This window comes from Kwoniella pini, chromosome 3 (genome assembly GCF_000512605.2).
Source record: "Kwoniella pini CBS 10737 chromosome 3, complete sequence".
Taxonomy (NCBI): Eukaryota; Fungi; Basidiomycota; class Tremellomycetes; order Tremellales; family Cryptococcaceae; genus Kwoniella; species Kwoniella pini.
Window position 1 is genome coordinate 1,743,642 of NC_091718.1, and position 13,606 is coordinate 1,757,247.

The 13,606-nt window shown below is 47.2% G+C and overlaps 4 protein-coding genes across 4 annotated transcripts; 2 read left to right on the top strand and 2 right to left on the bottom strand.

Annotated features, from left to right (window-relative positions):
• Positions 1 to 85: 85 nt before the first annotated feature.
• On the bottom strand, positions 86 to 1,595 carry I206_102848 (uncharacterized protein; the record flags this gene model as incomplete). The annotated part of the gene is made up of 5 exons (XM_070202633.1): positions 86 to 684; positions 741 to 831; positions 882 to 940; positions 989 to 1,352; positions 1,542 to 1,595. The coding sequence occupies 5 exons, from the start codon at positions 1,593 to 1,595 to the stop codon at positions 86 to 88; spliced, it is 1,167 nt and encodes a 388-aa protein (XP_070058734.1).
• A 476-nt stretch (positions 1,596 to 2,071) lies between these two features.
• On the top strand, positions 2,072 to 5,778 carry I206_102849 (uncharacterized protein; the record flags this gene model as incomplete). Its single annotated transcript, XM_070202634.1, has 15 exons — positions 2,072 to 2,177; positions 2,227 to 2,341; positions 2,431 to 2,455; positions 2,509 to 2,775; positions 2,928 to 2,978; positions 3,036 to 3,300; positions 3,415 to 3,432; positions 3,480 to 3,634; positions 3,686 to 3,794; positions 3,914 to 3,986; positions 4,076 to 4,205; positions 4,332 to 5,340; positions 5,407 to 5,440; positions 5,486 to 5,541; positions 5,603 to 5,778. 15 exons carry the CDS (start codon positions 2,072 to 2,074, stop codon positions 5,776 to 5,778), a joined length of 2,589 nt encoding a protein of 862 aa, XP_070058735.1.
• Positions 5,779 to 5,896: 118 nt separating this feature from the next.
• On the bottom strand, positions 5,897 to 7,979 carry I206_102850 (uncharacterized protein; the record flags this gene model as incomplete). The annotated part of the gene is made up of 4 exons (XM_070202635.1): positions 5,897 to 6,322; positions 6,378 to 6,884; positions 6,939 to 7,587; positions 7,633 to 7,979. 4 exons carry the CDS (start codon positions 7,977 to 7,979, stop codon positions 5,897 to 5,899), a joined length of 1,929 nt encoding a protein of 642 aa, XP_070058736.1.
• A 1,106-nt stretch (positions 7,980 to 9,085) lies between these two features.
• I206_102851 (uncharacterized protein) lies at positions 9,086 to 13,560 on the top strand (the record flags this gene model as incomplete). The annotated part of the gene is made up of 6 exons (XM_070202636.1): positions 9,086 to 9,437; positions 9,511 to 10,384; positions 10,465 to 11,912; positions 11,960 to 12,869; positions 12,925 to 13,480; positions 13,543 to 13,560. 6 exons carry the CDS (start codon positions 9,086 to 9,088, stop codon positions 13,558 to 13,560), a joined length of 4,158 nt encoding a protein of 1,385 aa, XP_070058737.1.
• Between the last annotated feature and the right edge of the window lie 46 nt (positions 13,561 to 13,606).

Genomic DNA, 13,606 nt, shown 5'->3' on the forward strand with positions numbered 1-13,606 from the left:
TTGGGTGTTGATGGATTGTCTGGCCAGAAGGGCGATTTCTTGAAGCGGTTTGACGGATAGTATTACATGCATACAACATGGTCTTCTATCCAGCAAGTGCGATCATCTCTTCCTCTGTCATAGTTCCCATAACTTCATCCAACCCATCGCTCCCATACTCAGTCTCTTGACTACCTGCACGTACTCGCCCCTCGTTAACCAGTTCAGCAAGTCGAGGTGTGGCTATAGCAGATTTACCAATGTCTTGAGCGGCGATTGCACTTCGAATGGATTCAGGATAATAAGACGCGAAGGTCAAATAGGAAGTATGACCTTTCATTTCTGCAGTTGGTTTTGTAAGGACGATGCTGTCGAGTTGTGTGATCGGTTCGATCCAAGTAGGTGAGGTTCTTGCATATTCTTCTTCTTCTTCCTGTGATTGCTCCATAGAGCTCTCCTGTCTCTCGTCTATCTTCCTCTTCGATCCCACTTCTACAGGTCGTTCTGATACCATTCCAGACTCAGCTTCCTTCTGCCTTCTAGCTTTATCGCGAGCGATTCTCATTTGTACCGCTCTTCTATCTGTTTTACGTTTCTCGTGCGCTTTCAGTTGGTCGACGATCGACGAAACGGAGCCAAGATGATCTGGGTCATTTGGTACAACTAGCTCGTGAGTACGTATAAGAACTTCTTGTGTCGATATTTCTGAACCATTTCCATCAGCAGATGTATAGTTGAGCAATTCAGTCTCAGCGACTCACCTGCAAACCCTTCTGAGCGCAATGTGGCCACTGTCTTCAGCACCTGTTCCAGACACGGACTGAAACAGCATATTTTCGTTATGATATCGGGCTATCGTATGATCAGCGGCACTTCCTAGCGACTACAATGTGGTCACTCACTCGTAGTGTCTTCATTGCGTGAGGAATGGCCTCCCATGGTGCTGGAAGATCCAAGAATACTATTGAGGATTATTAGCCGAGACACGCAAATTACATCAATTACATACCTGCTTCTACTCCTTTGGCATCGGCGAAACCATCTTTGCACACATTTCTGTGTTGCAGGCGCACGTTGTTCAAACCGTGACTCTGAAACTCCTCCAAGGCCTTCTCATACCGTGGCTCGTGATATTCGAAAGAATACACTTGACCTGTTGGCCCTATTGTCCTTGACAAACTATGTGTCATACTTCCACTTCCAGTACCAGCTTCTATCACTGTCCCTCCCACTCTTATACCGAGTCGCATGGTGATATACGATATATCGGGCAGATAAAGGATTTGGGTTCGGTGCGGCAGAGATAGTGTCCAGAGTTCAGGTGTTGGTCTTAGGATATGAATATAGCCTGAATGAGGTGGTGGAGAATGTAACTTTGAATGTCAGCAACGCAAAGAATGCACACTCAATTTACCTTGGTACCGAACTTTTGTCCAATCAAATCCTCATGAGTATACCTTCCATATTTGTTATGCAATACTTCCCCCGGAGTGATGGTGATTGCCGTTAGATTATCCCTTGACTGAGAATTGTCAGTGACATTGGTGGGGTCATTAACTTACCATGTAGATAATCACTAAATCCCCAGCCTCGATTGTTGATCGGGAGTGGAACATTGTCTTCCGAAGGGAGGTTGAGCCTGAGCTCTCCGATGATATAGTGGTAGCCATTGGCGATAGGTAGGGAGGGAGAGTCGTAAAGCGTATGAAGATGCGATACGCCTGGACACAGCTAGATAGGAGTTGACGGCGCTTGAAATTTGTTCGAATAGGATGCCGTCTCTGATTTTGGCTTCCTCAAGCCTACCTATACGCTTTCTGCAGCTGGACAGACTTTCGTTAACATGAAAACAAAGCGAATGAGACAACATTCAAAAAGTCAAAATATTGATTTCTGGTTGTACGGCATGTTGAGTTCTGTTACGTAAGATGGACCTGGTTACGACCCAAAAGTTGAGATATGTTGCGCTCATCTCATCTTCCTCGCTTTGACAGTCATTTGATTATTTACTTCTCATTGATAGCACATAGACCATTGTTGCTTCCTTCAATTTGCTGAAGCGCGACTGGTCAAGTCCATAAGGCAACGGGTGATGTCTGCAGACCTTCGCGTGCTTCTGCATGCTCTCGTCAACCCTCAGTCCAATGAGGGGTATATTCGAGATCAACAGACTTTCACCGAGCTGTTCAAGCAACCGGGTCAGTCCACGTCAGGCATTGGTCGTTCAGTGGCTAACATATCATCCAGAGTTCTTTATCGCGCTCCATGCCTTGGCCGGTGATAAGTCTCTTTCCCAGCAAGAGCGGCTTATGGCCTCTGTGATAACCGCCAGAGAATTGAAGACGAAATGGCGAAGCAAAGCGTGAGTTGGTCGTTGCAAGGTTAGAAGCTGACGAAGTGCAGTTTGGTGCCGGAAAATCGTAAACCCGAGGTCAGAGAGCGATTGTTCAGCTTCTTAGAAGAAGCAGACTTAGCGGTGAGCTTGACTTTTTCCTGTACATCTGGCGCCTACCGCTGAGAACACTTCAGATCGCTCGACCGCAACTCGGCTTGCTCGTCGCAATCGCAAGGATCGAGTATCCGAGGACATGGCAAAACCTGCCTCAGCTGCTCCTGGAACCCTTACTGACATGCTTGGCGCATCTCGACAATCTTTCCTCTTCTTCCTCCTCCACCAGCACTGTCCTGCTCAACACTTTGTGGACAATCAATGCCCTTGTCAAGGAGTGGAGGACAATTAAGGTCGCTCATGGGTCTCTAACTATGCAAAAATTCGAGGATATCTTTACCGATCCTGTAGGACGAGTGCTGAGCGTTTGGGGAGAACATGAGCGCAATGGGGGGGAAGATATAGTCCTTGCCGAGGCTGGCCGTTATTCCTTCAAGTGAGTCAACAATAAGCTGGAACGTTTTGCTAATTGGACAGAATTCTGGCTCGCTTTTGCCAGTGGCAGTGGTCTCGAGCAAAGGGCTTACAGACTCAGGAAGCGCTTCAGAGGGTTTGTCTTATTTCGTTTAAGATATTTTTGACGACAACGCTAACATCATGTAAACAGATCAACTCGCTCGTACACCATTCGGTCCACCACGCTGCAATCATACAATCACATCGTTTGCGTCTCGTTTCTGGTGCACATACAGATAAGCTCATCAGATCATTGACAAAGCATCTTCGAGCTACTGGGAAATGGTGGAGAGTGATGATTGGTCTGGATCCCAAAGGTTTTTGCAAAATACCAGGTGTAACAACGGGGGTTGGTTGGTGGTGGGGTGAAGTAGGGGGTGTTGTAGCGGGATCTGATGGAACTGTAGCCAATGATGGTGAGTAGCGATCAATCGTATTAGGCTGATGACTAGACTCCGATTCCTGCCCGTACCCCAAACGATTTCTCTTGTTGGGACTACTTCTTTTCAAGGATATTTTGCCAATTCTAGCGCATGACCATGGCGATAGTGAGTCTCACCTTTGTTGTGTGTTATTTTTTATTAACGATTAGTAGTTTTTACACCTCATTTCATCTTGTCCGCTTTCCATCTCCTTGTTGATAAGCTCTTACCCTTGACTTCGACCGACCTCGAGGCTCTCGAAGATGAGCCGGAAGAATGGCTCGTTGGAGAGAGTTTCGATGAAGAGGCATGGGCTTACGAATTTAGGGTGGGTGAATTTACAACATTTTTGTTCACGCTGACTGTGTCGGTCCCTCAGCCCTGCGCCGAGCGTGTCCTGATAGCTCTGAATAATGCTTGTCGAAATATACCAAGAGAACAGAAAGTCATTGAACCGGAGATGATCAAGCTTTTGGCCACAACAGAATGTGAGTTCGACCCCTTGCAGAGGAAGCTAACAGATCAGCTGCCCCTCCGAACGACTTGCCTTCGATACTGAGAAGAGAGTCTGTCTATTGCGCCTTCGGGAGACTGAGCAGGTCCATAGCGGCGTACGGGGGTGTAGATTTCAACGCCCTGTTGAGCGGGATGACGAGCTGGATTGGTAGTGGGCAGCCTCTGTAAGTATACGAAAACACGAGCGGAAGTTGACGTCCAGTCACCGAATCATCAAGAGACGAGTAGCTTGGCTCATTGGCGAGTGGGTCAGCGCGGACGAGGAAGCTGCCAAGTTGCCCATCGTCTGGCAGATGTTGCTGCATCTGCTATCGGAGCGGACCGACGCAACCGATAAGGCGGTTCAGCTCAGTGCTTCGCTAGCTATCAAGGAAAGCGTAGATGTGAGTGACTACAATCACGGAGAGTAGCTGATGTGTGTAGTTGTGGGAACTTCCCATCGATTACTTCGTCCCCTATATTCAGCAGACTGTTGAAGAATTGTAAGTCCGGTCAAAGATTGCCATAAGCTGACATTTAGAACCAAATTGCTTGGCGAAGCCGCAACCTTGGACGGAAAGCGATACGTAAACGAGACTATTGGTGTCGTGATCGAAAGAGTTGGAGATCACATCTTGCCATTCTTGCCCAAACTTGCTCAATCAGTACCGGTCTTATGGCACAATTCTGCTGGATTGGAGGGAGAATGGCTTTTCAAGTCGTCTTTGGTCGTTCTTACAACAAAGCTGGTATCAGCTGCGAAATCAACCTCTGGTGATCTTATGGAACTCGTTATCCCCTTGATTGAAGAAAGTTTGCAACCTCCAGCGAAAGATTTTTTCGAAGAAGATGGGTTGATACTGTGGCAGACAGCTCTGTGGAATGCTGCTTCCCCATACCAACCGACCAGAGAAACCGGATTAATTCGACTGTTACCTGGTCTTTTGACGATGCTGGGCGAGAATATGGACTTGTTATCGAAACTTTTACCCCTTCTCGACTCGTATCTTCTACTTGACGCCGCTGGAATCACTCAAACCTACGGTGAAGCTATCACGACTACTTTTGCTAAAGCACTGAGTACTAGCAAGCCCAATGCCGAAGCTGTCAATCGTATCTTAGTCACTGTGACGCTCCTGATCCGTGCCGCACCTTTATCCCAACTTGCTCCTTTACTCCTTCATTCCGGTATCTTCCAGCATATCACAACAGCGCTGGAGGACGATAAAGCCTCTGGGTTGATCTTAGCTGCTTACCTGGAGATTCTGTCTCGCATAGCTATGCTTGATCCAAATATTTTCCTTCAAATGGTTGCGGAGTCAGCTCGAATGCAAAGTAAAGAAGGTGCCAAGCTATTAGAAGAAGTCTTGGACGCACTTTGGCGAAACTTCGATTACGTTGGAGAAACGAGGATGAGGAAGGCAGTAGCTATGGGAGCAGGCGCTCTTCTTACCACGGTGAGTGCAATTTATGACGATCAAGCTAATGTAACCAGGGTGACCACCATGTCTTCGACCGATTTGATGGCGAATTCAGTGAGTTACTAGTGTCAATAATCCCTGCTGATGTTATCAGTGAACATATTCCTTGATGTTCTGGGCGAAGTCCAAGTAGCTCAAGACGATCCAAATGGTATCGAGTAAGTTCAAGATATAGGTGAGCCATCTGTGCTGATTTGAAGCAGAACCGGGCTGCGACCTTGGCAGGATGAGCACTCGACTCAATGGTCTGATATACAATGTGAGTTTCAATGCCGCGATACATCTTGATATCGAGTCGAGACTGACTGGTTGTCGTACAGATACGCCCGAGGGTCAACGTCGTGTTACTTTAGAAGATAGTGATCCAGCCTACTCTGTTCCTCTGAAAGGCTACGTCATGCAAGTATTGAATCAAGCACATGCCGTTGGATTGGGACCATTTTGGGAGAAAGCGGATGAAGGAACAAGGCGCAGCTTAGAGAAATTCCTCAGCTAGCCCATGGGCTGAGTGTAGAGCATATACATCATATGAAATCGTAATGACATGTAACGACATATACATGGTAATGAACAATACAACGGGAAGTGATAACGGAAATACAATACTGATAGATTTACAACCAAGAGGCGAATCGCCAAAATATGGGAAGTTTAGCTACAACAGTTTTAATGACCACGCGCACATCGATTATGACCGGGTCCTTAGAGTGTCCTCCGACAACTTTCAAATTCCAGTCTGGTATATACTTTCTTCCGGGGATCCAGCGCAAAACATGAGCTTCTCCCCACAAAAGAGCAAGTTCCAGTCGATACGAAGTGAATTGTGGAAGCGGATTCGCCGGGTTATTAAGCGTTGCGTAGAAGCTTATCTGGCGCGTATCATCTGATGCAGGGCTATGCTTAACACCGAACGTATGAGATCCCTTGCGAGGTTTGTAAGGGACCTTAGGGGTTTGACCAAATTTCGAAGCAGTTTCGTCATTCGATTGCAATTTCGCTGACATCAAAGGGGTGGTTGTTTGTGTCATGGTGTGGGTAGGCTTCATTCGAGCAGATTAGCTTTAAGGCGCTTTCGATTTGAAAGTCTTGACTTACCGGTAAGGTCATCACTTTTTTCGCGATAGGAGGAGCAAGGTCATCATTGAGATATTGTGCTGCAACATCGGGTGTAGCGACCTCGTGGAGATCAGGTGAAACGCTTCGGATCGAACAGTGCGCGTCAGAGTTTTCAGAAACCTCATGTTCCGGATCATGGGCTTTTATTGGCATTTCCTGATTTAGGCATACAGTAGGGGGAATGCCAGCTGTGTCTTCTGCAGGGTATTCCTCGACGACGTGATTAACCTCTTCAGTTGCAGCTACATCTGACACCCTCGCTTCCGCTGAATTTGACAGTGGTTCCAGAGCACAGGCTTCGTCCGACTGAGCGTCTTCAACAGCCTCATGATCCGGGACAGGGGTTGTCGCTGGCACATGTTCCTCTATAATGGCAGCAGTAGGGAGATTTGCAGCGAGATGATCGTCGGGATCTTCATCGGAAGTTTCTGCTGCTGCCGCATTGGGGTACTCCGCTTCTGGTGAATTAAGCAGCGATTCCGATTCCTGTCGCCATGAATCAGCGGTAATAACATAAACGCCTTAAGCATTGTTCCTTACCGGAGTATCAGTATTTCCCCCCACTTCGTGGGTCATGTCCGGCGGGTAGGGTGCAGGTATATCTGACAGAGTCGTGGGTTGAACCATCGATTGCTCTTCAGAACCTCTCATTGCGATCAGTCGCTCGTCTTTGCGGGATTTCGTCGACTCAAGGAGGGGCTGACCTAATTCCAGTAGACTTGCATGATGTTGAATATCCTGAAGTCTGCTTACCGAAGCGGTTTTGTGATTGGTGTGAGAAATAGTCGTATTTCCGGATGAAGGTGAACGAGGATGATGAGACACTATGGTACTATGGGTGACAGTGTGTGCAGGTGGTGGCAAGAATGCGAGACCTCTTCCTGAGGTACGTCTGACAACAGTCGGCTGGTGAAGTCGAGGTAATGAGTGTGAGGAAGCGAGCTGATCGTAGGTGGAGGAAGAGGAACTGAAGCCACTTTGATAGGATTTGGGAGACGCAGGTACATCCAAGGTTGGTGTCCTTAATGAGGTGACTTCGCTCGCAGTACGAGTACGGCCATGATAGACTTGGGGTGAGTGTGCTGGTGTGATATGTCCTCGTGGAGGTGTGGGATTTGCCAGTTCGGACAAAATAGAGGTGGCGCCTAGTGGCGGCGAAGCAGACGAAGTCGTGGAGGATTCGGAGTCACTGGGCAAAGTGTCAGCGATTCTACCTGCAAACAGAAAGACATACCTTCTTTGGCGACTAAATCTCATGCTACTCGAGCGGCCCCTTACCGTCTGCCTCGCTTCGTCCGGGATACTGCGCACCGCCACTTCGCTACTATGGCGTTTTCGTACGAAGTCATCATGATCCGGGTCTCCGGGTCTTGAGGAAAAAATCCTCGACTTCATCTCCGTTCGTGCAGGAGGAGTTGATGGCAATCCTGCAAGGCTAAAGGTGCTGGACGAAGCGACCGTACCGACGGGTGGAGCACCGAAAAGCAAGGAAGGGGGTCTGGAGGCTGAGTGTCGATTTTCTCGAGGAGGCGAGGGTGAGAACGGACGATCTGGGTGGGGGACATCTTCCTTGTTTGACATGACTAGAAGAACAAGAGGGATCGGGAGATGCACAACAAGATCATACAGAACAATGGTGAGATCGATTGTTGAAAGCCGACTTGGGGGTCAGAAGGAAGGGATGAACTTGAGAGCAAAGGGCAGAGAGTCGTTCCAATAAAGATTGAAATGTTATGAAAACTGTATTAATTGAATTTCATAAAGGAAGTAGCACGACTAAAGAGCGACAAGGAGTCGCAATTCGACAACGAAAAGAACCTTGTCATGTCTTATCGCAAAATGAAAGAAGAAGATATTAAAAACAAAAGTTAAACATGTCATACTCTGGAGACCCCACATCACAACGTATCAGCACATCATTCGATTAGGCGTGGGCCTGATGCGAGAGGCAAGCACACCTAACTGATGACGTCGATGGTTCAATTTTCGAAATCAAGGGGTAAATAAGTTGGTTTTGTTTGTATAGCCACGTTCCTGAGTTTTTGTTTCGCTGTTCATTACGATTTGATGTTAATCGATTTCTTTTTCATGACCCTGTTTTTCTTTACTGTCACATTACATATTTTTCTAATACTACCCTTTTACTATTCTTTTTTTCCCTTGATCTCCCTTGTTGAGCCTGTAGATGATAAAACATCCCTTCAATCAACTCTTTTGCTTTTCATCTTCATTCATACAGGTATCACTCGACGGTACTTGGCTACGTTAGAATCCCTTCTCACACTTTCAAACGAGATCACCTATTAGGCTCTTCTGGATCTCTTTACACTATTACACGGAAATCGGCTTTATTCTTTCTGATATATCGCGTTCTCTTCAACACAGCCTCAACGACCAACACTTTCTAGTTCTTCGTTTTTCACATCACCCAACAGTCAATTCACCATACAAACCTCTAAGTTGCCCCGTACAATATTGCTTTCAGATTGAGATAGCAACCCACTTTCAAAACACGGTGCAATCAGGTGAGTCAGTCATCCCACTGCAGTACTGTTCTCCTTTGTCATATTACATCGCCGCTGATTGAATTCCCATCAGCAGTTTCATTCATTCGTAATCACCTCGAGATACTTTTTTCTTTTATCTTTATGACGGACATGACCCTTTAATTCATCGATATAACCACCATGTCACGACCTAGTAACAACCAGAATGTATCGTTCAAAGATGATGTTCACCCATCTCGACGCGCCCAAAGGGATGATCAGCCTCCTCGACCACCCGCCAAAAATCTTCCCTCGAAAAACTCCCTCACGACGACTGTTTCTGGATCTTCTTCTGGCTATAACGCCGAGGCTTTAGGATACGATAATGATGGGTATGTGGATGCAGCCCAAGGGTTTTCGGCTTCGAATGATGCGGATATCAGGAGGAAAAAAAGTTTAATTAGGCCAGAGCGGGAAAGGATTGATCCCGGTCATCGGCTATGGCATTATAGGGAACATGCAGCTGAGGATCAGGTTGACGTCCAACCGAGTTGTAAGTCTGACGGACTCAGGTGTATAGCTGACATTTTTAGCTACCGGTAATCAACCGTATCATGGCGGTCGAGGTGCGAATCTCAGAAGAGGAAAATCACTTCTAGCAAGAGATACAGATGAAATCGATCACCAATCCGGTCTCAATATTTTCAAACGAGGAGCCACTATTAGACGTCGAGCCTCTCAAGCTACTCCACGACAACCTCCCAATGGTGCACAATCCAATCGAGCTGGTCACGCAAATCGAGAAAGTGAAGAGAAGTTCGGATGTTTGGGCAATTTCGCACCTGGACCCAAAGACGCTTGGATGGTCTACTGTTATCTTCTCACTTTCCTTGTTCCCGGATTCGTTTTAAGAAACGTATTTGGTAAGCGCACTCCTGAAGCCCAACGTGCATGGAGGGAAAAGATGGGAATAGTCGGTATCGTTGCCGCTTTAATGGCTATTGTCGGTTTCGTTACTTTCGGATTCACACAAACCGTTTGCGGTAATACGGAGCTGCGAATCGCCGGAGGTACTGCGGATAACGCTTCGCTGATTATCAATGGTTACGACTATGATCTTGGTAATTGGAAGCACCCTGCGGCTGGTTCAACATTCAACGGCTCGACCAGTCCCTTATACATGGATCAATACATGGCAGGAGGCAAAGACGTCAGCTTCATGTTCCAAAACGTCAACCGTCACTGTCTCGGCGTCATTACCCCCGCGGCTGGTACAGGCATCACACACAACGGCAATCAAATGGCTTGGTACTTTCCCTGCAACATCCACGATCAAAATGGAACTTCTGCAGTCAACCTTACTGGATACTCTGATGCCAACAATTGTCATACCACAACAACAGCCAGATCCTCTTTCGCAGCTTTGCCCCCTACAGCCGAGATCTATTATACGTGGAATAGAGTTGCCAATGAGTCTAGGAATCTAGCCGTCTACAAATCGTGAGTGTCGTTAAGATTGGAACACCGCTAACGTAGGGCAGGGTTGTTATCGATATGAATCTCTTACAGTGGCTCGACAGCAGTCAAGTCAGCTACCCATCTTTCTTCGACACGGTCAAGCAGAGAAACGAAACATTCGCTGGTAAAGATATCACAGCATTTGTTCAACGAAATGGATTGGAACAATATGCTCAGTGTATGACGGACATCATCCAAGTCGGTTTTGTGGACAGCATCTCGATCGGTTGCGTTGCCTCTGACATTGTACTCTACGTGTCGTTGGTCTTCATTTTGGGTGCGGTCATGATCAAGTTTGGTATGGCTGTCGTTTTCGGATGGTTCCTCAGTTGGAGGTTGGGTAACTTTGAAGGGGAAAGTTATCAACAACGAATGAAGCGAGCAGCGGAAATCGAGAACTGGACAGACGATATTTACAAGGCCGCTCCTGGTTATCTTAGACCAAACGCTGCGAACAAAGGTGGATCGGGTGGAGGGAATGCTAGAAAAACGGTCTTTTTACCTACTACATCAAGATTCAGTAAAGCGGAACCTATGCTGGTCTCCTCCTCTCGCCCGTCAACCGCTTATGGTCTTGCAGACTCTAGACGTCAAGCTGCCAGCGTATATGGTGGAAAACTTGCCCCCGGGATGCAGACAACGCCTCCCGGATCTCCAATGTTGCGAAATTCCCGAAGTTCGACATCTTTACCTTTCAGGGACGATTCGCACCAATCGCTATCTGATCAATCGATGAACAACAACAATCCTACCAATTGTCCTTTCCCGCTCGGCAATGTTGTGCCTCAACCTGCTCCGGACTTTGAACCATTCAGGTTCCCACTTGTTCAATCGATCTGTCTGGTCACCGCTTATTCTGAATCTATCGAAGGTCTAAGGACCACTCTTGATTCCCTTGCCACTACCGATTATCCCAACTCGCACAAATTGATACTAGTCATATGCGATGGTATGGTCAGAGGATCGGGATCCAAACAATACACTCCGGATATTGTCCTTGGTATGATGAAGGAGCTTGTGGTTCCTCCTGAAGAAGTCGAAGCTCATTCATATGTGGCTATTGCGGATGGTCACAAACGACACAACATGGCGAAAGTCTATTCTGGATTCTACGATTACGACTCTGAAACCGTCGAACCATCCAAGCAACAACGTGTACCCATGGTCTTGGTCGCAAAGACTGGTAATCCACTCGAAGCCAATGACGCGAAACCCGGTAACCGAGGTAAACGAGACTCTCAAATCGTTCTCATGAGTTTCTTGCAAAAGGTCATGTTCGATGAAAGAATGACGACGTTCGAATACGAATTCTTCAATTCAATCTGGAGATGTACGGGTATACCTCCGGATAGATATGAAACAGTTCTCTGTGTGGACGCAGACACCAAAGTTTTCCCAGATTCACTTACCAGAATGAATGCTTGTATGGTCAATGACCACGAGATTATGGGTCTGTGTGGTGAAACGAAGATTGCCAATAAATCAGAGACCTGGGTGACTATGATTCAAGGTGAGTCTTTTTACGCCCACGCACATTGGCGCTAACGTTCTTTTCAGTCTTTGAATATTATATCTCCCATCATTTGACCAAAGCCTTCGAATCCGTCTTCGGTGGTGTCACTTGTCTTCCCGGTTGTTTCAGTATGTACAGAATAAAAGCGCCCAAAGGCGATCGTGGTTATTGGGTTCCGATTTTGGCCAATCCCGATATCTGTGAACACTACTCTGAAAACGTGGTCGATACGCTACACAAGAAGAACTTGCTACTTCTGGGTGAAGATCGATATTTGTCAACCCTGATGTTAAAGACCTTCCCGAAGCGAAAGATGATCTTCTGTCCTCAAGCTGTATGCAAGACTATCGTACCGGACACCTTTAGAATTTTATTGTCTCAACGTAGACGATGGATCAATTCGACTGTGCATAATTTGTTTGAATTAATGCTGGTGCGGGACCTGTGTGGAACCTTCTGTTTCTCCATGCAGTTTGTCGTCTTCATGGATCTCATCGGAACCCTGGTATTACCCGCGGCTATCAGTTTCACACTGTACATCATCATTATCGCCATCATCCCCGAATCTGTCACCCATATGCCTCGACCCACCGTATCGCTTATCTTACTCGCGTTCATCCTGGGTCTACCAGGTGTATTGATCGTTATCACGTCGAGAAAGGTAGCATATGTCGGCTGGATGTTGATGTACCTTGTCTCTCTACCAATCTGGAACTTAGTGCTCCCCGCTTACTCCTACTGGCATATGGACGATTTCTCCTGGGGTGAGACTCGAAAGGTTGTAGGAGAGACCAAGGAAGCTTCGCATGGAGATAAAGAAGGAACTTTCGATTCTAGTCACATCGTAATGAAACGATGGGTAGAGTTTGAGCGGGAAAGAAGATGGAGAAACGGGACGGAATCGAGGGACTCTCAATACTACGATGTAGTTCAGAGAGCAAACTCACCTAAGGGGTAAGTCAAAAAGCGACAAAGAAACGTGCTGACCTTGCAGACCACAATCCAACAGGTATTCGGTGGTCTCGACCAGTGAGACCTCTTACAGCGGTTTCGGCGGTACCAATGAGGGAAATCCACTTTTCCGTCAATCCCAAAGTTTCCAGTCAATGAGTCAAATGGTGCCAAGTCCCGAGGGTAATCCCGCCAGCGTCTCACAATTAGCCTTGCCGCCTGCGCGGGGTGCCTCTTTAGGACGAGACCATTCATCTGGATCAGCAGAATCCAGTGGATCCAATACGTTGGAACGAGCCAATAGCGACGATCCTAGCTATGGCTATCACGCCTATCCTAATGAGTCGTATCAAGACGATGCTGAACAGCCTATTCTACCCGCTAATTATCTTCCGCAACCGATATCGCATCCCGTTCATGTCGAGCCTGAGAGGACTCGCCGACCTTCCCAGCGAGGTGTGTCGCTCGTTGATACTGGACCCGTTCGTCAACAAGTGGCCCCTCATGATGCAGTCAGAAGAGTGTCAAGGCATCAGAGGCGAAGTTCATCGAGAAATCAGCTCGTCAGCCCGATTTCCTCCAATGGTGGTCACGGAACCCTTCCTCCGGGTGCTGTGAGTATATCTTTCCTTAGAAATAGATCACGAAACATGCTGATGCTATGATACGTTTTTAGGCTCCCCCTTCTTATTAAAATCTCTTTTTGGACATTATGGACGTTTTGATACCATCCTGTAACG